Source organism: Eucalyptus grandis, chromosome 11, assembly GCF_016545825.1.
Source record: "Eucalyptus grandis isolate ANBG69807.140 chromosome 11, ASM1654582v1, whole genome shotgun sequence".
NCBI classification, from domain to species: Eukaryota; Viridiplantae; Streptophyta; class Magnoliopsida; order Myrtales; family Myrtaceae; genus Eucalyptus; species Eucalyptus grandis.
In genome coordinates this window covers 35,467,771-35,490,814 of record NC_052622.1, presented here as the reverse complement: position 1 = coordinate 35,490,814, position 23,044 = coordinate 35,467,771, and the positions used below count along the sequence as shown (strand labels likewise).

At 40.5% G+C, this 23,044-nt stretch overlaps 2 protein-coding genes and 1 pseudogene across 3 annotated transcripts; all 3 read left to right on the top strand.

Annotated features, from left to right (window-relative positions):
• Window positions 1–937: 937 nt before the first annotated feature.
• On the top strand, window positions 938–21,807 carry LOC104426257 (serine protease SPPA, chloroplastic). Of its 2 annotated transcripts, none has more exons than XM_010039251.3 (13): window positions 938–1,479; window positions 2,285–2,468; window positions 3,036–3,173; window positions 3,802–3,972; window positions 4,056–4,159; window positions 4,598–4,665; window positions 4,909–5,078; window positions 5,858–5,927; window positions 6,819–6,973; window positions 7,099–7,204; window positions 7,373–7,460; window positions 7,552–7,695; window positions 21,566–21,807. In XM_010039251.3, the coding sequence occupies exons 1-13, from the start codon at window positions 1,090–1,092 to the stop codon at window positions 21,794–21,796; spliced, it is 2,019 nt and encodes a 672-aa protein (XP_010037553.2). In that variant the 5' UTR covers window positions 938–1,089; the 3' UTR covers window positions 21,797–21,807. The 2 variants fall into 2 exon arrangements, with proteins under 2 accessions (XP_010037553.2, XP_039161706.1); XM_039305772.1 differs by lacking the exon at window positions 21,566–21,807 and adding an exon at window positions 7,866–8,135 and having other exon boundaries at window positions 941–1,479.
• Window positions 15,217–16,405, top strand: LOC120289526 (the record flags this gene model as incomplete). Its single annotated transcript, XM_039304573.1, has 3 exons — window positions 15,217–15,614; window positions 16,152–16,185; window positions 16,322–16,405. Coding segments are annotated over exons 1-3 (495 nt in total), but the record flags the coding sequence as incomplete, so codon positions are not given.
• LOC104430889 lies at window positions 16,408–18,339 on the top strand (annotated as a pseudogene).
• Window positions 21,808–23,044: the final 1,237 nt, after the last annotated feature.

Genomic DNA, 23,044 nt, shown 5'->3' with positions numbered 1-23,044 from the left:
GTTTCCACTCAAACTTTTCTTTCCAGTGTGGAGTGGGGGAATACGAATTGCATGGTAACAATTTTGTTCCTAGGAATATATTCTGATTAGAAATGATTCTTTTTTATTCTGTTCTTAAGAATAATTTCTAAGCATTTTAAGCCGTTTTGATAATTGTCAAAATTTCGATTTTGGAATAAGTGCATTTAAGTACCGTATTCATTGATTCTGTTTCAAATCAATTTCTTTTAATTTTTAAATAATTTTTTTTTCTTTTCTTTTTTCCTTTTTCTCATATTCTTCTTTTTCTTCAAGTGGTTGTCGGACCAGCGATCTCATTAGAGTGTCGCCAGCCCTCGGCGAGGCCAGCCCTCATCGGCCAAGCCTCACTTTGGTAGCTAGGTGAGGCTTGCCTAGCCTCGCTGGGGCTAGGCCCTACCGAGGCTTGTCCTCGCCGTGGCTGGGCTTGCCTCCTGGTGAGCTTGCTGGACCTCTCCTGGCCTGTGAACTCGTTGGACCGGTTCTTGGTGGCCGTGGACGGCAGCGGACGGCAATAAAGGAGGGGAGAGAATGTCTGAGCAGGGAAGAGGAGTTCCACTTTTTTTATTCTTTTTTTTTTTTTTTCGAAACAAAAATCAAGTTTTTTTATTCTTTATTCTATTCTAAAATCATTTAAAACAAATTTTTCTAACAAAAAATTTACCAAACGCAATTCAATTTCCAAATTATATTTCAAAAATAAAAAATCAAAATCATGCGGTGTTTAGATGGTTACCAAACATTTCATTAAGGGCCTCCACATATCCTAATTTTGCAATTATACTTAGCCGATATTTTCATTTGACGCCGTGCTTGCGCGCAAGCATGGGATATGACACGTCGACGACCTTTTAAGGATGACGTGGCGCAAATTCCACCTTGTCGCTCCCCCTCCCCTCCGCCCTTCTTAGCGATTTCTCCGACCGAAACAGAACAGACAGGACGACGAGCAGAGGGAGAGGGAGAGACAGAGATGTCGAAGCTTCTTCACACGCCGCAGATAACCTGCACAGTCCAGACCCACGGCAAGAACTTCGCCGCACTCCTCCACCTCTCCAAACCGCACGCCCCATGTCTCCCTCTCCACAATCACCTCCATGTCTCCCCCCTCCTCTCCCCTCCTCTCCACGCGAAATCCGTGTTTTCGCTCTCAAGAACAATCTTTCCTTCACCCATTCTTCCAAGTTCGTCGCCCCGGCCGCCCATCGCAGGAGCTTCTCCGTCAGAGCGTTCGACGATTCTTCCGAGCCGGCGGCCGAGACCCAGAAGCCGGAACAAGAACAGGAAGCGAAGGAGCAAGAATCGCACGCCAAGAAAGACGGGGACTACCCGAGCGGGGAGTTCGAGTTCGAGGAGTTCGGAGTGTGGAAGCAATTCGGGGTCAAGCTCAAAATGCTCGTCGCTTTCCCTTGGCAGCGGGTGAAGAAAGGCAGCGTCTTGACCATGAAATTGCGTGGCCAGGTTCGGTCGTTTGACGAACAATGCTTTTGGTGAAGAGTTCTTCATCTCTGTATTATGCGTTTGGGTTCGAGTACGTAAGCCCTGTCAGCACATAAAGGTGTAGCAGGATACTTAGGTGTAGCTTCCTCGCCGTTGAAAAAAGACAAGGAAAACTGGGTGTTTGCCATGTTAGAGGTAGGCTATACGGAAAATCAGATGTCACTTTTGAGTTTTCGGTATTACTCTCATGATTCATGAAGGCGATTTGCAATGTTCCAATATTTTTGGAACGGCATCGAAAACTCCGCTTCCTTTTTCGGTCCTCCTCTCAATATGGTAGTTTCATCTTCAGACTGTGACAACTGCTTATAGATACAGGAGAGGAGTGAGACGTGTTAAGGATCTGCCCCACTTACGAGATGCATGATAGAGAACCAGTTGAGAAGTGGTTTTCTGATAACGAGACGGTTCTTTCATTTGCGCAAGCTAAACATTTTTAGTCTTTAATTTTACTCTCATGTTTCAATGTAATGTCTATTGCTCGAGAGTGCGCTACCGAGTGTGAGAACAAAAAACCCTTTACTTTTATTAATGTCTTGTTTCTTATTTGTCTTACGAGAGGGTTGGTAATTCAAGTTTACAATGATATACAGCTGCAGTAAAAAAGCCTGTGCATTTGGTACCTGCGGCCCTGCCCAAAATGAAAAATTCATATTTATTATCTCTGTAAACTTCCTTAAGATCATGTTATATGAGTCCGTTATCTGACTCATCGTGTATACCTCTCATCAGAGTTGAAACTTCTCGTGTTTTCCTTATTGTTCAGATATCTGATCAGGTAAAGAGCCGTTTCTCTTCAGGACTCTCCCTTCCTCAAATTTGTGAGAATTTTATAAAAGCAGCATACGATCCTCGTATCTCTGGTATTTACCTCCATATTGACTCATTGAGCTGTGGATGGGGTAAAGTGGAAGAAATAAGGAGACATATCCTGAATTTCAAGAAATCAGGTAAAGAATGTGCTTACTTCTGGGTAGGCAATTACATATTATAAAGCGGCTCGCTGTTGCTAGAACCCTCATGGTTGTAAGACAGATGAATATGGTATGTGCATGCACGTGATATGCCATATAAAATGAGCTGGTTACTATGTGATTTTGGAGTTTTTGCCTTAAACTCAGTAAATCAAGATGCCTTAACTTTGATTAAGCCACCATGGTTTGCTCTATGGTATTTCTCTGTGAAATTTTTTGACAAGCTTATGAAGAGTTGCTTAATGATGTGAGTTTCCAACAGGTGGTGCAAACTTATTTCGAGTTACTTGATGGAATGAGTTTACTTTAATACATTGTTATACTTTGAAAATAAGGAAGTCTTTGTGACAATACTGGGTTATTCCTGCAACCAGAATATACTTTCACAGAGTATGATGGGATAGTAGGTTCCTTTAAACTGAAGCATACCACCGCTTTAATTGCCCATATGGGTTTTACCTTTGAGATTTCTCCTGCCGTTGTTCATATACTAACTGTTGTTCTTTACCTTGTTTATGATATAGCTTTATTCTGATATTATAGGTAAATTCATTGTGGGGTACGTCCCTACATGTCAAGAAAAAGAGTATTACCTTGCTTGTGCCTGTGGAGAGTTGTATGCCCCTCCAAGTGCTTATTTTTCTTTGTATGGTCTGACAGTTCAAGCTTCCTTTTTAAGAGGTAAATTGATTCTCCAAGACCTTTAAACCTTACTGTGCTTTATCTGACAGCTGACTGACTGTTGTAGCTTGGATGCTTGTTTCTCAGACTTGATTGCTTCGATGCTATTAGGATTCCAGTACTTTTTTTTTCTTTCCTTTCAGTTGACAAAACATTTTTTGTTGCTTTTTTTGAAAGGGGAGGGTCATGACATGTTCAGAATTCTGGAGGTTCCCTGATAATTGTTGTTGTAGTTGTTGTTCTTTCTCCTCTTTTGATGACGTTGGGGGAGTGGGGAGGGTGATGAGGTTATTTGTGAACATTTGCAGTATCTCCTTAAATGTTTAAAGTTCTTACCAAAATTCTTTCGTCAATGTCTTTTGGTTGGTTTGTCTTAAAGTCTTGAGAAGATGAGCATGCAACAAAAAGCATGTGGCATGCACATTTTCTCGTTTAAATGATTGTAATCAGTGGATGACTTGCAGCTGTAATGCATAGCTTCTGCATGCCGGCAGAAAAAAAAAATTGGGTGGGAACTTCAACAGTAACTTTGCCTGACTCTTTCTATAAACTCTCAGCTGTTGGCAATTGGCATGGATCATTTATCTTCTGGTAGCTTATTGACTCTCTCTCTCTCTCTCTCTCTCAGGTGTATTGGATAAAGTGGGAGTTGAACCACAAGTTCAAAGGATAGGTAAATATAAAAGTGCTGGGGATCAACTCCTGCGAAAATCCATGTCTGAAGAAAATTGTGAGATGTTGACGACCATACTGGATAACATATACGGCAGTTGGATAGATGAGGTTTCTTCAACAAAAGGTGTTGTAGCTTTAAAATCATACGGGCTTGATCTTCCTATTTGTAATTGCAAAACATTTCTAAGGCTCTTCTGTTTCAAACAGGGAAGAAAAGAGAAGATATTGAGAACTTCATAAATGAAGGAGTTTTTCAAGTAGAACGGTTAAAAAAAGAGGGCTTCATAACCGACATACGCTATGACGATGAGGTGCTTAACTCTACTCTTATTGTGGTGGGATGCTGAGAACAAAGCATTTAGTAAAATCTGCTGAGGCACAAACTGTTAATGATTTTGTCATACTATTACATGTGGGTGGTCGGAAATTCCATGCTTGCATCTGTGAATACGAGTTTCTACTATCATTCATGGCAGTCAGAGATGCCTTTTGTTTATCAAAAGAAAAGGTGTAATCATTGCTTTTAGGAAATCTCATTCTTCTTACTTGCTTCCTTGTAATAATTTTATGTAATCAAAAGAAACATGCTGGCGCTTACTAGTAGGAGCTACTCGGTATTGTAGTGTTTGTCTTCACTGTCCATGCCTACTCATTTCTTATTTTATTCTGTGGTAGGCAGGATTCCTGTCTCATCTTAGATTGCTTTTGCACTAATACTTATTTTTCACTAATGTGTAGACATGTTTCAGGTGATAACAATGCTGAAAGAAAGACTTGGAGTGCAGACGGATAAGAATCTCCCATTGGTCGATTATAGGTAGTCCACAGTTGGTCTAAGGAAGTCCCTGTTCAGTTTGTGGTTAGAAACATTTTCCCCTTGTTACTGGTCAGATGTAATCTGAAGTTTTCTAGCATGCAAGGAATTTTGGTTTTAAAAGGAATGTAAAGTTTCAGAAACAAGGGTTCTTCCCTCCGCTGAACTGGGAACAAAAGAATAAAGAGTTTCAGAAATTAAATGTTACCATCTCATGTTAATGGCTCTTTTGTTGTGGTACTCCAGGAGGTACTCAAGAGTGAGAAAGTGGACCCTTGGTTTATCTGGTGGTAAAGACTTAATAGCCGTCATACGAGCCTCTGGTGCTATAAGTCGTGTGAAAAGTCCAACAAGCCTTCCCAGTTCTTCTGGTATAATAGCAGAGCAAATCATTGAAAAAATTCGGGTTGTGAGAGGTGAGATTTCTTTGCCAGCTCAGAATACAGTTATAAGCATACTGGGTGGCATTTGTTTCTTTGGTGTAGCATTGCCAAAGCCCTGTTGTTGTCACTTTCATAGTTATGGTTATGAAGTGGCGTTCTGTTTGCTTAGTTATGAAGCGTTGTTTTAGTAAAAGCTGGAGCAACTTATGAAGAAGATACAAATGTCTAATGGAGTCACTGCATTTCTTGTGTGCGGAATCTCTAGTGTTGCCATCTCCTGCTATATTTGGCAGTTTTGCTGCATAGAGTGAGCAAATATGTCCTGATGCTTAAGTGCATCAAATGGTGTATATTAAAGTTTTGGCATCTCTTGATCCATTAAGTATCAGATCAAACTCTAATTCTACTGTTAAAATGTTTTATTATTCTACAACCCCCAGAAAAAAAGGTATCTTTCAAAATGCGTTCATGAATAAGCTGATTATATAACTTTGGCTTTTCGTTTTTTGCTGCTTCAATAATTCTAGTAAACTATGAGTAAGTGGAGGTAGATGCAAGCAAATTTAGGGGCGAACTACATTGCTCCCTTCGTTAGTCCACATGCATTTAGAAAATAAGAAATGGTCAATCTTTTAGATAAAAAGCCAATTCAAAGGGTTCTTCCTCTGAAGCATAGTCTGATGACTCATCTCAAAGTGTTCCCATATTGTTATTATTTCCTTTTTGTCTACATCACATTGAAAATTATCAATTATTGCATCTTCTTTTTCATCTCATGTGTTCTTAAAACATTATATCTTTCCTTCCTGTAGAGTCAAAAAAATTTAAAGCTGCAATTATCCGAATCGACAGCCCTGGTGGTGATGCTCTAGCCTCAGACTTGTAAGTTTGCTATATATCACTTAAACATTTTCCAACTGTTTTTACTGGTGAGCCGCTTCTTATGCTTTTAAACATAAAAGCATATATTAGCGAGGAATCAGGCTATTCAAATGTCTTAGTTTTCTACGGATGTGGTTGTTATTAATCATGATTATAGTATCTTGCTATCACTGTGGTGTTTTTAGTTTAATAGGGGGACAAGTGTAGAACAAGACTTAAAAGTTTTGGCCCCAGGTTAATTAAGTACTTAATTGTTCTTTTTGATCAATTGAGGACTTTAGGTCTTATAAATGCCCTAATTTGGTGTTGAGCTTGGCGTCAATTCATTTCTAGTGCCAAAGTTCCAGTGTGGCTCCAACGTGGAGTTCTTTGGTCATTTGGCTCGTATGAAATCCAACACCTGGATTCCATCAATGGTGAGTTTAAGACTAATCGGAGCCTCTTTAAAAATCTCAATCTCTCAATGACTACCAGTCAAAACAAACTCTAGTTTCTGCACTTATCCCTTTCAATAGGCTATATCAAAATGTTCTTTTGCCAAGGAAGTTCTATAGTCGTGGCATGTAAAAGCTTTTCTTCTCGATCTGGAATCAGAGTAATTGTCAGTGCAAAGTCATGTGCTTTTGACATGGTTGACAATGTGCCATAAGATAACGAAACTTCTTGTCTCTCTCTAGTACCTCCACTTATGTAGTTGGAATTTGAAGCTGGTGGGATAGCTGATAAGATGCATTTGGTAGTAGTAAAGTCTTGCCCTAAGTGATTTGCCGTCATATCCATGCAGCGGAAAATCTCATCTTTAACTGTCATATTGAACATTTTACTCTTTCTTTCCGCTTTCTTTTCTGACTGTAGCTTAATTGGGGGTTTCATGATGCTTATGATGAGCAGGATGTGGAGGGAGATTAGGCAACTGGCTGCATCAAAGCCTGTTATTGCATCAATGGTTGATGTAGCAGCTAGTGGAGGATATTACATGGCAATGGGAACACCGACCATTGTTGCAGAAAAACTTACCTTAACTGGCTCTATTGGAGTTGTTTCAGGTGAACCTAGCATCACTTTGTAGTCTCATACCTTGCAATAGTTGTTATGCTACTGCTTTTCCTTTGGATTTTCATAGCTTCATGGATGTTCTAACGTGGTGAGTGTGCCATTTTTCTCCTCTCAGGGAAGCTTAACCTGGGGAATCTGTACGAAAAAATAGGCTTCAATAAGGAGATCATATCAAGGGGAAAATATGCTGAGCTCCTTGCAGCCGAGCAACGACCTTTTAGGTGAAAGGCATTGTCGCATGATACTTTGAAGTGTAAATTAAGGAAGATATCTTGATAATTGTACTGGGACTTTTGAGTGCCGTCTTCATGTTTGGATTTTATGTGATGACATGTTCCAATGTAACCATTTCTCCTGCACTTTCTCTGTTTTGTTCTAAATGGTTTCAGGCCAGATGAGGCAGAGCTATTTGCCAAGATGGCGGATAATGCATACAAAATGTTTCGTGATAAGGCGGCTTTCTCGCGATCAATGCCGGTACGGAAGCAGCCTTTGGGGTTCATCTATAGGACCTGCCTAATATACACCTGCTACTTAATGGAATTGTAATTGTTATGTTTTCCCACAGGTTGATAAGATGGAGGGGGTTGCACAAGGGAGAGTATGGACAGGCAACGATGCTGCTTCACGAGGTTTGGTTGATGCAATCGGCGGATTTTCTCGGGCTATTGCGATTGCGAAAGAGAAGGCCAATATACCCCAAACTAATAAGGTAGGTCGATTGTCCAGATGGTTTTCCTCTTTGCGCTTAGAAAAGGTTTACTGTTGATCTCAATAGTATTTTTTTGAACATCTCTAACTAATTACGGAAATTCAAAGAGCAAATAGAAATTTGTTTTGTGACCAAGTAGCTGCTGAGTCTGATCATTTATCTTGGGACAGGTCACGCTCGTCGAGCTGTCGAGGCCATCTCCTTCGCTCCCTGAAATATTGAGTGGAATAGGAGGCTCTCTTGTCGGGGTCGACACCGCGATGAAGGAATTGCTTCGAGAATTGTCGTTTGCTGAAGGCATTCAGGCCCGGATGGACGGAATATTGTACGAGAGGCTAGAGAGCTCTTCGTTTTCCAATCCTATATTGGCCATGATAAAGGATTATCTGAGTTCTCTCTAGAGCGTCAGCTCTGACCAGTCTCGCCATTCCGCGAGTACACAGCATCACCGCGCAACGCAGCAGGGGGCCGAGATGCCATGACATTCCACCGAGGCTGCAGTCCTGTGTGCTGTCGTATAATTTATAAGCCGGAGGTACGAGAATGTTCGCTCGTGTATCGGTCAGGTGACACTTTTCTTTAGCTTTCCGCTTGCCACGTGGCGTGACATGTCCCGCGGCTAAGTTGCAGGTTATTCGGTTATTAACGTTAATGATGGGGTAACATTTAAAAAATCTTGTCACTAGAGAATATCATGCAGAAAATTTGGCCGATGTTCATGCTGAAAGGTGAAAGATGAGCTGATATTATTTACAGTGGGCAGAAAAGCCCCGCTCGCACGGACTCGCGGGAGGGGCTAGAAATTGCCCGCTCAAATATACGAATATGGTCATTTTTTTTTTAATATCAATATTGAAATGTTGGTATACAGATTTCTATATATTTCTCCCGTAAATTTTCGACAAATTCTTTTAAAAGTGATTTATAAGTGAATGTTGAAGCAGACTCAGTTAATTGACGTGTTTCATGAAAAAGTCAAATGAGTGCACCATCTCAAACATTTTTATTTTCAAAGATTAATAATAGATACGAGCCTTCATGTTAGGAGTGAGCATCGATCTCAATCCTCTTTAGGAATCGGATTGGACCTAATTGATCGATTGTGAGTGATTTTTGATTCTTGGTTTTTGGGAAGAAATTGGATAATCGATGAAACTAATTGGGTATCTTTTTATTCGATAATAGCAAAGGTTATGTGCGAGAGCAAGCTCTTCTTTTACTTCCTCGTAATTAGTAATTTCATACTACATTAAAGAAGTTTCCGATTTATTTTAGAACTTTTGAAAAGATAATAATTAAAAAAAAAAAAAACATTGTTGGTTCCTAGGACAACCCCTTAGGCCTGGTCTAGTTCATTGTGAACAAAGTCAACTTCTGGTTCTCCAAAGCTACGTAGCATCGACATAGATACGTGACACGACACGATATGACACGCCGACACGTCATTTCTTAAAAATAAAGAATTTTGACACGTTCCGACACGTTATATATTAAATATATTTTTATAATAATAAAAATAGCCTAAAATTAATTTACACGAAAAGTATTAAATAATATAATTAATTATTTTAATTTGTTACAATAATACACAAAACTTAGAGGAAAAAACATTTTTAAAGAAAAATGCTGAAATGATATTTTTAAATTTATTTATTTATCATATATAGCATTTTTTATTACTTCTTTCATAGTAATTTTTTAAAATAAAACAATTCTAAAAAAAAAAAACTGAAAAAAAAATTGACCCCGTGCGTGTATATTTATAGTATTTTATTACTTCTTTTGTGTATATTCATATTTTGACTCCTCAAGTATTAGAAATTTTTAAAATTGACCCCATGCATGTCGGAATCGCATGTCGGAATTCTGAACTCTCGTGTCGGAGAGAGTTGACCACGTGTCAGATTTTTCGACACTAGTTGACCGCGTGTCGGAGCATGTCAAGACGTGTCGAAGCGTGTCGGACACGTATTAGAGTGTCGGACACGACAAGCTTCGGAGAGTATTCGTGCTACATAATTCCAAAGTGGTAACCAATCATGTTTAGCTCAGTTCTTGGTTTTAAGGTGGGAATTCACTTATCTTGAGACTGATCACTCTTACTTCACACGCTTGTTATGGGTGTGCAAGGTCATTGTATTAGTGTGATCTCTTAATTTGTTTCGACAACAAATGCATTCTATTTCTCAACACCTATAATAAGTCATGGACCAGATAGCTCCTGCCTCCTCCTACTTTTTCTCAACCTTGATCGTCCTTTCAAATCGTAAAATTGTAGAAGTCAATCATTTTCCCTCGACTTTTTCCTTAAACAGACACTAAACTGAGCGCTTTTTCTCCACCTCAATTGTCCTGTCAAATCGTAAAATTGTAGAAGTCAATTATTTTCTCTTGACTTCTTCCTTAAACAGACACTAAGCTGAACATGCGCGCTGCTAAAAAATCCATTTGTTCAAACTCATGCATCGGTTAATTGAATTTGACGGTAGACAATAATTCTTTTTTAGTTTTTGTTTGCTTGACTTTAGTTTATCTTGTTTCCATTGGGCCCCTAGCTAAAAAGCATTTATGATTCATTGTGAACGTGAAATTTTTTGATCATGTATTTTCGTATGAGGGAACTAGCTCCAATATTATGTTAGAAAATTCAATCCAAAAGTTTAAGTTAATAGGTGAAGGGAGACGATATGAATATAAATAGTATTTATGATTCATTATCAAGTGATGTGAATAATATTCCAACACAATTTTTTACTCTACGCAACATGTCAAAGAGAATTAGCAAAAATCATATGAAGTCACGACTCCCCCATCACGGTAGATTAGGGCGTGCATGGTAATACTCTAAAAAAGTGTTTTACGGAACACTTCTGTACGGATTTCGTTCCCAGGAACAAAAAAGAACAGAAACGCGTTTGGTTGCGTTTGTTTTTGTTCCGAAACAAAAATGAAGAAACACTTTTGTACGGATTTTTCTGTTCTCTTCTCTCTCTTCTTCTTCTCTTCTTCTTTTCTTCTTCTTTTTTTTCTTCTTTTTTCTTTCGCCGGTCGCCGGCCTCGGCCATGGCCGGCAACCGGCTGTTGAGGGCTGGTGACGCCGTCGAGGGTCGGCGACCTCGCCGAGCCTCGCCGCGGCGACGAGGCCGAGCCTCGCCCTCGCCGTGGTTGGGCGAGGCTGCCGGCCCGTCGGCCGATCGCCGGAGGCCGGGGAGGCGCCGAAATAAAAAAAAAAAAAAAAAAAGAAGGAAAAACTGAAAAATAAAATAAAAATGTTTAAATAATTAAAAAAAAAAACAAAAAAGAATAAAAATTTACCAAACGTGTTTCTATTCATTTTTATTCCCACTGAACAAACGTTATCAAACGCGTTCTTTTGTTCAAAAATTGTTTCGCGAAATGCAAACACTTTTATTTTATTCGCAGACAAAAAAAGGGCAGAAACGTTACCAAACACGCCATTACTTTGCTTGTCAAGCTATGCATAAGCCATGTACAGTGACTTGACAGGGAACTCAGTTTCGGACTGATGCGGCAGTTTCTGTACGGGTTGACAAATTTTTCTTACTCTATTATTTGTCTGGTCGAGGGCTTCATGGACGGGCTAGGTAGGAGTGCCAGCACAATTCTACAGTTTAGGACAGTGAGAATTCGACCTAGGCGTCGGTAGGGCACAGACCGAAAGATTTGACGGAACTTGCATGCCCCAAACTAAATTGAGCATAATATGGAGATCCTTAAGGACTCTTGTTCGTGTCATAATACCTAATGTAGCCGAGATTCCGAAGGGGTAAAATCATGAAGCCGACACCCGTAGATGCAAAAATATACCAGTAAAAAATGATGGTATCACAAGACATGTGGACGCAAGGTATTCTCGTTATCATAATGAATATGCATGCTAGAAGTTTCACATTGAGCAAGCGGTATGACGTGGAATAATAAATATATTCTAAGTCGGCCTATTATTCATTATGAGTCCAACTGAATTTATTAATGAGCTCGGATTTAGGCTTCCTGTTAATAATTTTTTCGGGTAAATGTGTCATACTCAGAGGTGTGTTAGAACCAAATTGGAACCGGTTTGAACCGATTTGAATTTTCATGAAAATCGTCCCTCTTCTTAATATTGCAATTTAAACATCATCTCTCATTTTCTACTAAAAATCTCTTTTTAATATTTTGAAAAAGAAAACCGAGTTTGTGAATATGCCAAACTTCCCATTTTCCTACGTAAGCAAAAACTCATATAGAATTTCAAAGGGCACATTATTTATTATTTATTTAGTAATAATAATAATAATAATAATAATAATAATAATAATAATAATAATAATAATAATTATAATTATTATTATTATTTGTGATTTAGGAATCTCGTACGTCGATAGCCGGCTAATAAACCTAGAGGAACACGTAAGTAGGAGAATCCACCACCCCTGGCGTCCTAGTCAAATGGCACACTATTATACTACGTTAAAACCACTAATTTTGCCCATCAAAGTGCACGCTTCGTCCTCTAGGAGAGATGATTTTATGTTCCCATCACACTACTAACATGATGTAACCAATCAATGGCACGGCTCGAGGGACATGAATTCCATCTGCTTTGCATTCGAACTTTGAGAATCTCAATCGCCTCTTGATCAGCTTTCTTCTCCACATGTCGTTGTCGTGTGATGACCGCGCTTATTAAAAACGTTGGAGAAGACGTCACTAATTTTGCCCATCAAAGTGCACGCTTCGTCCTCTAGGAGAGATGATTTTATGTTCCCATCACACGACTGATGTGATGTAACCAATCAATGGCACGGCTCAAGGGACATGAATTCCATCCACTTTGCATTCGAACTTCGAGAATCTCAATCGTCTTTTGATCAATTCTCTTCTCCACGTGTCGCTGTCGCGTGGTGACTGCGCTGATTAAAAACATTGGAGATGACTTCACTGCGTTCGCATCGCACGCATCTAAAACTCCCGATTCGGTGCGATGGGTGCGTACGGCGAGCCCGTCGTCACCAAAGGCGTGAGGCCCAACGACTTGAATGTACGTAACCCTCCCTCTCCCTCTCCCCCCGAAAGACAAATAAGAGCTTTCGTCTCCGCCTTCACTCCAGCAGCCACTCTCTTCCAGCTTTGGAGATTTCGGCATTGGATCGACGGCGCGAAGCCTCTTCGTCGGTCGACGAGGTGAACTCGAAGGTGCCGCGACGGTCGACCGACGCATCGGATATCGAACGAACATGGATGGTGAGCCTCTCTGTCTCTTGCTCTCTGTTCGCGTGCATGCGCTGCTTTCGAGTCGGCTTTTCGATGCGATTAGATGCGGAGATCATGCATGAGCCGACGGTGAAGTATGCATGTTGTAAGCTTTTGCCGCCGTCCGCATTCATTGCGAAATGCAGTTTGCATTCGCGGCGACGCTCCGAGTCGAACTTTACCTATGGAACGTGTCGCGGCCGATAAGTCTCAGCTTTTTCAGAAAACTCTTCCTTTTTCCCCCACCGTAACGATCGAGTTCACTTCCGCGCATCTTTGCTCCGGAACATTCGTGGCCAATGCAGGGTGAAAATCATTCGCTTCTTCGCTGTCTTCACTCCTTCTAGCAACGACCATGGTCAAGCCGTTTAGCAAACTGAATTTAACTTGTCATCATCTCTCAACTGCAGCTATTTTCTATGCTAGGGTCGATTGTTTTTGTTAGGAAGTGCAGTTCGTCTACGTGTTAAGTAACTAAACAGAAAAAGTTCTTCGATGCGATGATTCGCTCGTGTTGCGTGTATAATTAGTACTCTGAAGATCGAAGTATTCCTTATTAAGTATGGTCCACGAGTGCTCTCGAAAGTATGTCGGGTTTTCGAATTGAGATGCAATAATAGGAGGTACTGTCTCTGTCTACTCATTATCTTGAAATTTTTGTGACCTTTTTGATCCGATGGTGCTATGTAGACAGCCGAGCTAATTTCGGTTGCCCAATTTTCCAGAAACAAACTGGTTCTCCGCTTGACTTTCGCGGGCTTGAAACATGCTTCAATTTCACGCCAGTTTCAGCATTAAAGTGCGATCATTCCTTTCTTGAAAAGGCGCATGTTTTTCGGGGTCAAAAGTTATTCTTCATAAACTAAGGAAAACTCTTGTCCCGATCAAGCGAAGTTTCTCTTCTCTCTTAAAAAAGATATAGACGTCATAATCAGATAATGCTATCATGAACCCGATTCATGTTAACTAATTATACATATATAACCCGTCGAATCACGTAGATTTTATGAAAGCGCTTGCTAAATGAATCCACCCTGATATATTAGGCTCATGTAATCTTGGAGCACTCAATGACATAGCATCTTCTTGGCGAGTCAACTGACTCGATCTAGATGAATGGGACCTGAAAAATATGGGAACATTTTCAAATCTAAGTTGATAATGAAATTTGAGCATTGCATGGTCTCGAGCTTGGGCCGGGAGTCAGAAGGCTCAAGCTTCCATGGCTCAAGCCCAGGATGGAAAACAAAGCAAAGAAGAAAAGCATCCTTAAGTTCTTTTTTTCTCACTTATCCAGTGCGAGAGAAAACCGTCCTTTCATCGCGGAGGGATGCTAGACATTTGGGCCATGGAAACGCTTTCTGTTTCAACGCAGTTGGTGCTGCCTCAAGAGAATCTAGGAGGGGACAGAGAGACGACGATTGCAATCGAACTGCTCTGCCCAGCCGACCTAAAGCCCATATATAGTCAGCCGTAGGTGCATGATTGGCAAATTATGCCACCTCGTCGAACGAGGTCCACACGATTTGTCCTAAGTAGCGTACGCCTTTTCAACAGCGGTCTCCGATTAGCCCACCTCCGTCGGACAAGAAAAGGCTGAGAAATTTCTTGCCCTGCCGCGAGGGAGCGTTCCGTCTCTGTCCTTTCTCTCTCTCTGCCTCTCCCTTTCTCGGGGCTTTACTCCAGCAAAAGGAGGAGAGGATAAAAATTGCAAAGCGAAAGCTGACGCGGAACGCATGTCTTTTCTGTTGGGACGGGACAGTAAATTTTTATATTTGCATGGTCGTACCGCGATCGCGACTGGAGAACAGTCTAATATGATTTATCTGAACGGGGGATCTTACCCGGTAAGAAAACGGAAGCTTGCGCTCAAAGTTCACGAGCCACCACCGCCCTATCTCTTTCCATCTCTTTCCGTGCCATATAAAGTCCACTAAGCTTTACGAATGTGGAATTTCGGACTTCTCCTGCCAGGCCCCATCTTGTTCCAGTCTTTCTATGTCGATCGGTTTCGTCGACGAGCCTTGCGTGAGGTTGCATCAGGATCGTTCCTACCTTTGATCCTGGAAAGCGTACAAGGAAAGGAGCTTGAAAAGTTTCGCCGTGATTGCTTCATTGAAATCGTTGTTGGGTCATTCGGATTCCAGTATTTATTAAGCTAACAATAGTGCCTTTCGGTTTCTCGCTGTCTTGTCATCTTTTTTGCCGCTTCCATTTCCCCGTCGAGATAGAGAATTTGGAGGTGAAACGTCCATTTTGAGGTCACTGAATCGAGCAAATAATGAAATGGGACTGCGCACAGGAACCTCAGATAATTCCTGGAAGCCAGCCATGCCGGCTGGTCACACGAACACCGTGGGTTACTGGTTCAACTGGAGGGTTTTGCTCTGTGCGATCTGGGTCTTTGCATCGTCGTGCTTTGCCTTGATGCTTGTGAGGAAGTATGAGGCTTTTTGCAGTCGAAGCAGCAGCAATGGCGGCCGACAAACCCAGCGAGGGGCTGCGGGTGTTTTATATAGTGACGAGACCTGGACTCCATGTCTGAAAGGAGTCCACCCGGCTTGGCTTCTGGCTTTTCGAGTCATTGCCTTCTTCTTGCTTATAGGAATGTTATGCGTGACCACTATCAAAAGCGGCGCCAAAATATACTACTATTACACTCAGTAAGTCCTCTGTTTCCCCTCTTTTGTATAATCAGTTTCTCTCATTCCATTATCATCTCAGTTAAAGTGTACGTAGATTCGGGGTATGGATAATATTTTGCTAGACAAGCTTGTCATTTAGCATTTCATTGAATTTTGTTGCAGTTGAGTATTATCAATTACATTTACGGAATTTCCTAGATTGGTCTACATTGGAAAAGTGCATTTGCATTCCATAGGATCTCAGAAATTTGTTAGGAAGTTTGCTTATGGAGATTCTGGGTTCTGTAGGCTTTTATTAATTTGACACAGAGGGCTTCCTAATTGAAGTGTTGGCAACATTAACTTGATCATCATGAGCGGAAGTAGGGTTTTTTACCTTTTAATGATGTATACCTGAAGCACGGATCTCCTCCCTTAGTGAGTTGCTCTCACCCGGAAATGAGGCTTCATTCATAATTTCACAGGAAGCACTTTCTCGTTACTAGCTACATGAAAGGTCTAGATTTCTTCCATCACTTCGTCTGAGGTTGACAGAATAAATTTCTTTCTCGACAGGTGGACTTCTGCGTTAGTCACCATCTATTTCGGGGTATGTTTTCTGCAGCTCTGCTGCGCCACCATGATCAAGTCCTTCATTTTGCATCTTTGCGTCTACGTTTCCACTAGTCTCTACCCTCTTATTTTCTCTACAACTCTAACATGACTACTTTTTGGGCCTCCACAAGCTTGGTTCGTTGCTCTCTGCATACGGATGTTACAGGTACGAGAACAAAATAAGTGAATCTCACAATGTGGAGATAGATTCAGAGAGCAAATTTTGCGGCTCTAAAGCTGAGGGATTCTTCTGGCATGGCTAGCACCAACAAAAGCTCTGCTCCACCTGGTGAAGCTGTTCGTGAAACTGCAGGCATTTTTGGCTATTCCTTTCAAATAATTTTCCAGGTACACATTGAGCATGTGATTATTTCCTCTTAAGCTTTGAGGAGGGGTCAGGACATTGACATTGTTTTCCCTCTTGTTAATGACAGATGAATGCCGGTGCAGTCGTGCTTACAGATAGCGTCTACTGGTTTATAATTGTTCCGTTTCTTGCCAAAAAAAATTATAGACTGAAATCTGTAAGTAACTGAATGCCGCTTAGTTCTTCTTTAGCACATAAAAACAAAAATACAATCGAATTCTTAGGTGGTGGTGATTCTGTGATAGAGGATTATACAATAGCTACTTCATACAAATGGGAGAATGTATAACTACTCTCTTCTTTGTGAACTCAGCACAGTAGCGCATTTCCTAATAATTGGCAAATTGCCCGTTGGAAATTCCATCAGTCTCTTACTTGTATCCATTTGAAACAAAATTGCTTAAACAATTTAGGTCCTTCCCAATGACTTGTCTGTTGTGTGCTGCTTATCTAACGTATTTATCTGACCTTTCACTTGCAGTTGGACATAAGCATGCATACCATCAACGTTGTTTTTACTTCTTGGAGATACAGCTTTAAATTGCTTGGTAAGCAAGTAGCTCGCTGGCATTACTTCCTCTCTCTTTTAAGGTCAGATACCATGTGTTCTGATTCCTGGAGTTCTTCCCTTGCAGCGGTTTCCTCTCTTTCGGATCGCATACTTCTTCTTGTGGACGACCATTTACATTATTTTCCAATGGGTTATCCATGCTTGCTTCACCATCTGGTAAACCGTCTATATTTTTTAGCTGCATCATCGGTTCATCATGACCTATACTTATCATGACACTAATTGCATACTGCTTTGCAGGTGGCCGTATCCATTTCTTGACTTGTCATCTCCACATGCTCCTTTATGGTATGTAGACCTTGTGACATTTTGTTGGACAGCTCGTCCTTCAACGTTTACTATGCATGAGAAATGAACAATGCGAGTCCCCCTTAATCTTCCCCGCTCGAATTACTTTTAGAATTACTTTTATTTAACTACACTTGCAAACTGAGACGGATTTGGACACCTGGATGGTTCAATTGGACACCTGGTAGTTTCAAACATCCTTGGTTGATTCTCTGCAAATGATTGTAAGGCTCAATTCACATAGAAAGCTATTATGGCCACGATCTAGTTCATTGCATGCAATCCTGTCAGAATTTGTTAGCAGTTAAGAAAGCAAAGCAGGTTTCCTAGTAGTTTGGTTGGCTTTCTGAGCAACTAGTCTTGACTCCTCTTTTATGGGATTTGAAGGTACTTGACCGTGGCGCTAATGCACTTCCCATGCTATGGCATTTTCGCTTTGGTTGTAAAGCTGAAGCACATTCTGTTGGCAAGATGATTCCCTCAGTCGTATCAATGCTCGAGGTGACATGGATGAATGCTTGTACACGAAGCAAACCTATTTCATGCTATCCAGAAGAGTTCCTCCATTGAAGGAAGCAGCGGCATGGGAGACTACATTGATAATTCGTTTTGAGATAATGCATAGGTGATAGCAGAATCATTCAATACATGCAGTTTTGGAAGTAGAAAATAAGCAGGAGAAATTTGTTCAACATAGCTTTCTTTGTCCTGGGAACATGTCGCAGCCACAGGTCTAGAACTTGCAGCTGTCTGAAGGAATTCAAAAGAAGGAATTGTTTTTTTTTTTCCTCCTTCTGGGCATACGCTCATCTCATTTATTCTTGCAATGTTCATTCTGTCTCTACTTCATTGTAACAGACACGAGCATGTGAGGTAACATGTACCGGACACCATTATAATTATAGGGATGTTGCCTTTGTATCCTTGCCGAACAAGATTTCATTGGTCAATTATATCACAAGTCGCATTAACAAGTGCCTATGGAGCACTCGTTTTTAAAATGGAAAATGACGCAGACAATTCTTGAATTTTGATCCAATATGCAATGTAATCCTCGACCTTTCAATTTAGTCAATGTGGTTCTTGTGTTTTTGCCCAATATACAACGTTGTCTCTGAATTTTTAATTTATTCAATGTGACCTTCGAACTTTTGGAACTTTTGGTGAATATTCAAACTAATCTCTGAATTATATGAAGATAATCGATGTTATCCTTTCGTTCAAGGACAACATCGAATATGGAGATGAGTTTGAATATGTGCCAAAAGTTTAGAGATTACGTTGCACATTGAATTAAAATTTATGGATCATATTGAATAAATTTAAAATTTAGATATTACATTATATGCCCTAAAAGCAAAATAGATCCAACGGCTCGCATATGATTTCTTTCTCAAATTTGGAGGGAAAAGGCAAGGGAGGGGGTGAGGGTGTTAAGGAGAGGGAACGTGCTGGCACTTACTAGTAGGGAGCTACTCGGTGTTCTAGTGTTTGTATTCACTGTCCATGCCTGCTCATTTCTTATTTTGTTCTGTGGTAGGCAGAATTCCTGTCTCATCTTAGATTACTTTTGCACTAATACTTATTTTTCACTAATGTGTAGATACGTTTCAGGTGATAACAATGCTGAAAGAAAAACCTGGAGTGCAGACGGATAAGAATCTCCCATTGGTTGATTATAGGTAGTCCACAGTTGGTCCAAGGAAGTCTCTGTTCAGTTTGTGGTTAGAAGCATCTTCCCCTTGTTACTGGTCAGATGTAATCTGAAGTTTTCTAGCATGCGAGGAATGTTGGTTTTAAAAGGAATGTAAAGTTTCAGAAACAAGCGTTCTTCCCTCCGCTGAACTGGGAACAAAAGTACAAGAGTTTCAGAAATTAAATGTTACCATCTCATGTTAATGGCTCTTTTGTTGTGGTACTCCAGGAGGTACTCAAGAGTGAGCAAGTGGACCCTTGGTTTGTCTGGTGGTAAAGACTTAATAGCCGTCATACAAGCCTCTGGTGCTATAGGTCGCGTGAAAAGTCCAACAAGCCTTCCTAGTTCTTCTGGTATAATAGCAGAGCAAATCATTGAAAAAATTCGGGTTGTGAGAGGTGAGATTTCTTTGCCAGCTCAGAATACAGTTATAAGCATACTGGGTGGCATTTGTTTCTTTGGCATAGCATTGCCAAAGCCCTGTTGTTGTCACTTTCATAGTTATGGTTATGAAGTGGCATTCTGTTTGCTTAGTTATGAAGCGTTGTTCTAGTAATAAGCTGGAGCAACTTATGAAGAAGATACAAGTGTCTAGTGGAGTCACTGCATTTCTTGTGTGCGGAATCTCTAGTGTTGCCATCTCCTGCTATATTTGGCAGTTTTCCTGCATAGAGTGAGGAAATACGTCCTGATGCTTAAGTTCATCAAATGATGTATAATTAAAGTTCTAGCATCTCTTGTTCCATTGAATATCAGATCAAACTCTCATTCTACTGTTGAAATGTTTTATATGATTTTGGATTTTCGTTTTTTTCTGCTTCAATAATTTTAGTAAATTTTGGGTAAGTGGAGGTGGATGCAAGCAAATTTAGGGGCGAAGTACATTGTTCCCTTCGTTAGTCCACGTGCAGTTAGAAAATAAGAAATGGTCAATCTTTTAGATAAAAGCCAATTCGAAAGGTTCTCCCTCTAAAGCATAGGCGGATGGCTCATCTCAAAGTGTTCCCATATTGTTATTATTTCCTTTTTGTCCATGTCACATTGAAAATTATCAATCATTGCATCTTCTTTTTCATCTCATTTGTTCTTAAACATTATATTTTTCCTTTCTGTAGAGTCAAAAAAATTTAAAGCTGCTATCATCCGAATCGACAGCCCTGGTGGTGATGCTCTAGCCTCAGACTTGTAAGTGCTGCTGTATATCACTTGAACATTGTCCAACTGTCTTTTCTGGTGAGCCGCTCTTGATACTTTTAAACATAAAAGCATATACTAGTGAGAAATCAAGCAATTCGAACGTCTTAGTTTTCTACGGATGTGGTTGTTATTAGTCGTGATAAAAATATCTTGCTATCACTGTGGTGTTTTTAGTTTAATAAGGGGATAAGTGTAGAACAAGACTTAAAAAGTTTTGGCCCCTGGTTAAGTAAGTAGTTAATTTTTCTTTTTGATCAATTGAGGACTTTAGATCTTATAAATGCCCTAATTTGGTCTTAAGCTTGTCGTCGATTCATTTCTAGTGCCAAAGTTCCAGCGTGGCTCCAACGGGGAGTTCTTTGGTCATTTGGCTTGTATGAAATCCAACACCTGGATTCCATCAATGGTGAGTTTAAGACTAATCGGAGCCTCTTTAAAAATCTCAAGTTCTCAATGACTACCAGTCAAAACACACTCTAGTTTCTGCACTTATCCCTTTTATTAGGCTATATTAAAATGTTCTTTTGCGAAGGGAATTCTATAGTCGTGGCATGTAAAAGTTTTCTTCTCGATCTGGAATCAGAGTAATTGTCAGTGCAAAGTCATGCGCTTTTGACATGGTTGACAATGTGACATAAGATTGAGAAACTTCTCGTCTCTCTAGTACCTCCACTTACGTAGTTGGAATTTGAAGCTGGTGGGATAGCTGATAAGATGCATTGGTAGTAGTAAAGTCTTGCCCTACGTTTAATTGCCCTGTCATATCCATGCAGCGGAAAATCTCATCTTCTAACTGTCATTGAACGTTTTACTCTTTCTTTCCACTTTCTTTTCTGACTGTAGCTTAATTGGGGTTTCGTGATGCTTATGATGAGCAGAATGTGGAGGGAGATTAGGCAATTGGCTGCATCAAAGCCTGTTATTGCATCAACGGTTGATGTAGCAGCTAGTGGAGGATATTACATGGCAATGGGAACACCAACCATTGTTGCGGAAAGACTTACCTTAACTGGCTCTATTGGAATTGTTTCAGGTGAACCTAGTCTCTTTGTAGTCTCGTACCTTGCAATAGTTGTTGTGCTACTGCTTTTCCTTTGGATTTTCAGAGCTTCATGGAGATTCTAACGTGGTTGAGTGTGCCATGGAGATCTCGATAGTATTTATTTGAACATCTCTAATTAATTACGGAAATCAAAAGAGCAAAATTTGTTTTGTGACCGAGTAGCTGCTGAGTCTGATCATTTATCTTGGGGCAGGTCACCCTCGTCGAGCTGTCGAGGCCATATCCTTCGCTCCCTGAAATATTGAGTGGGATAGGAGGCTCTCTTGTCGGGGTCGACACCGCGATGAAGGAATTGCTTCGAGAATTGACGTTTGCCGAAGGCATACAGGCCCGGATGGACGGAATATCGTACGAGAGGCTAGAGGGCGCTTCGTTTTCCAATCCTATATTGGCCATGATAAAGGATTATCTGAGTTCTCTCTAGAGCGTAAGCTCTGACCAGTCTCGCCATTCCACGAGTACACCGCATCACCGCGCAACGCAGCAGGGGCGAGATGACATGACATTCCACCGAGGCTGCAGTCCCGGGTGCTGTCGTATAATTTATAAGCCGGAGGTACGAGAATGTTCGCTTGTGTATTGGTCAGGTGACGCTTTTCTTTAGCTTTCCGCTTGCCACGGGGCGTGACACGCGGCTCAGTTGCAGGTCATTCCGTTATTAACGTTAATGATGGGGTAACATGTAAAAAAATCTTTTCACTAGAGAAAATTACCCAGAAAATTTGGCCGATGTTCATGCTGAAAGGCGAAAGCTGAGCTGATATTATTTATATTGGGCAGAAAAGCCCCGCTCGCACGGTCCGACTCGCGGGAGGGGCTAGAAATTGCCCGCTCAAATATACGAATATGGTCTTTTTTTTTCTTTTTAATATCAATATTGAAATGTTGTTATACAAATTTGTATATATTTCTCCCGTAATTTTTCGACAAATTCTTTTGAAAGTAATTTATAAGTGAATATTGTGGCAGATTCACAATTAGTTATTTGACTTGTTTCATGAAAAAGTCAAATGAGTGCACCATCTCAAACATTTTAATTTTCAAAAATTAATCATAGATACGAGCCTTCATGTTAGGAGTGTGCATCGATCTCAATTCTCTTCGTGAATTGGATTGGACCGAATTGATTGATTACTGAGTGATTTTTGGTTCTTGGTTCTTGAGAAGAAATTGGACCAAATTGGTGGAACCAATAGGGATCTTTTATTTAGTAAGAGCAAAAGGTACAAATTTTTGTGTGAGAGCAAGCTCTTCTTTTACTTCCTCGTAATTAGTAATTTCATGCTCTGATTTATTTTAGAACTTTTGAAAAGATAATAATTTTTAAAAAAAATAACATTGCTAGTTCCTAGGACAACCCGTTAAGCCTAGTCTAGTTCAAGAGCAGACAAAGTCAATTTCTGGTTCCACAAATTGGAAACCGACCATGTGTAGCCCGATTCTTGGTTTTAAGGTAGGAATTGATTTACCTCGAGACTAGTCACCCTTACTTCACGCACTCGCTATGGGTATCCAAGGTCATTGTATTAGTGCGGTCGACAAATTTGTTTCGGCAACAAATGCATTCTATTTTTAACACATATTGAGTCATGGACGATAGCCCCTTCCTCCTACTTTTTCTCACCCTCGTTTGTCCTTTCAAATCGTAAAATTGTAGAAGTCAATCATTTTC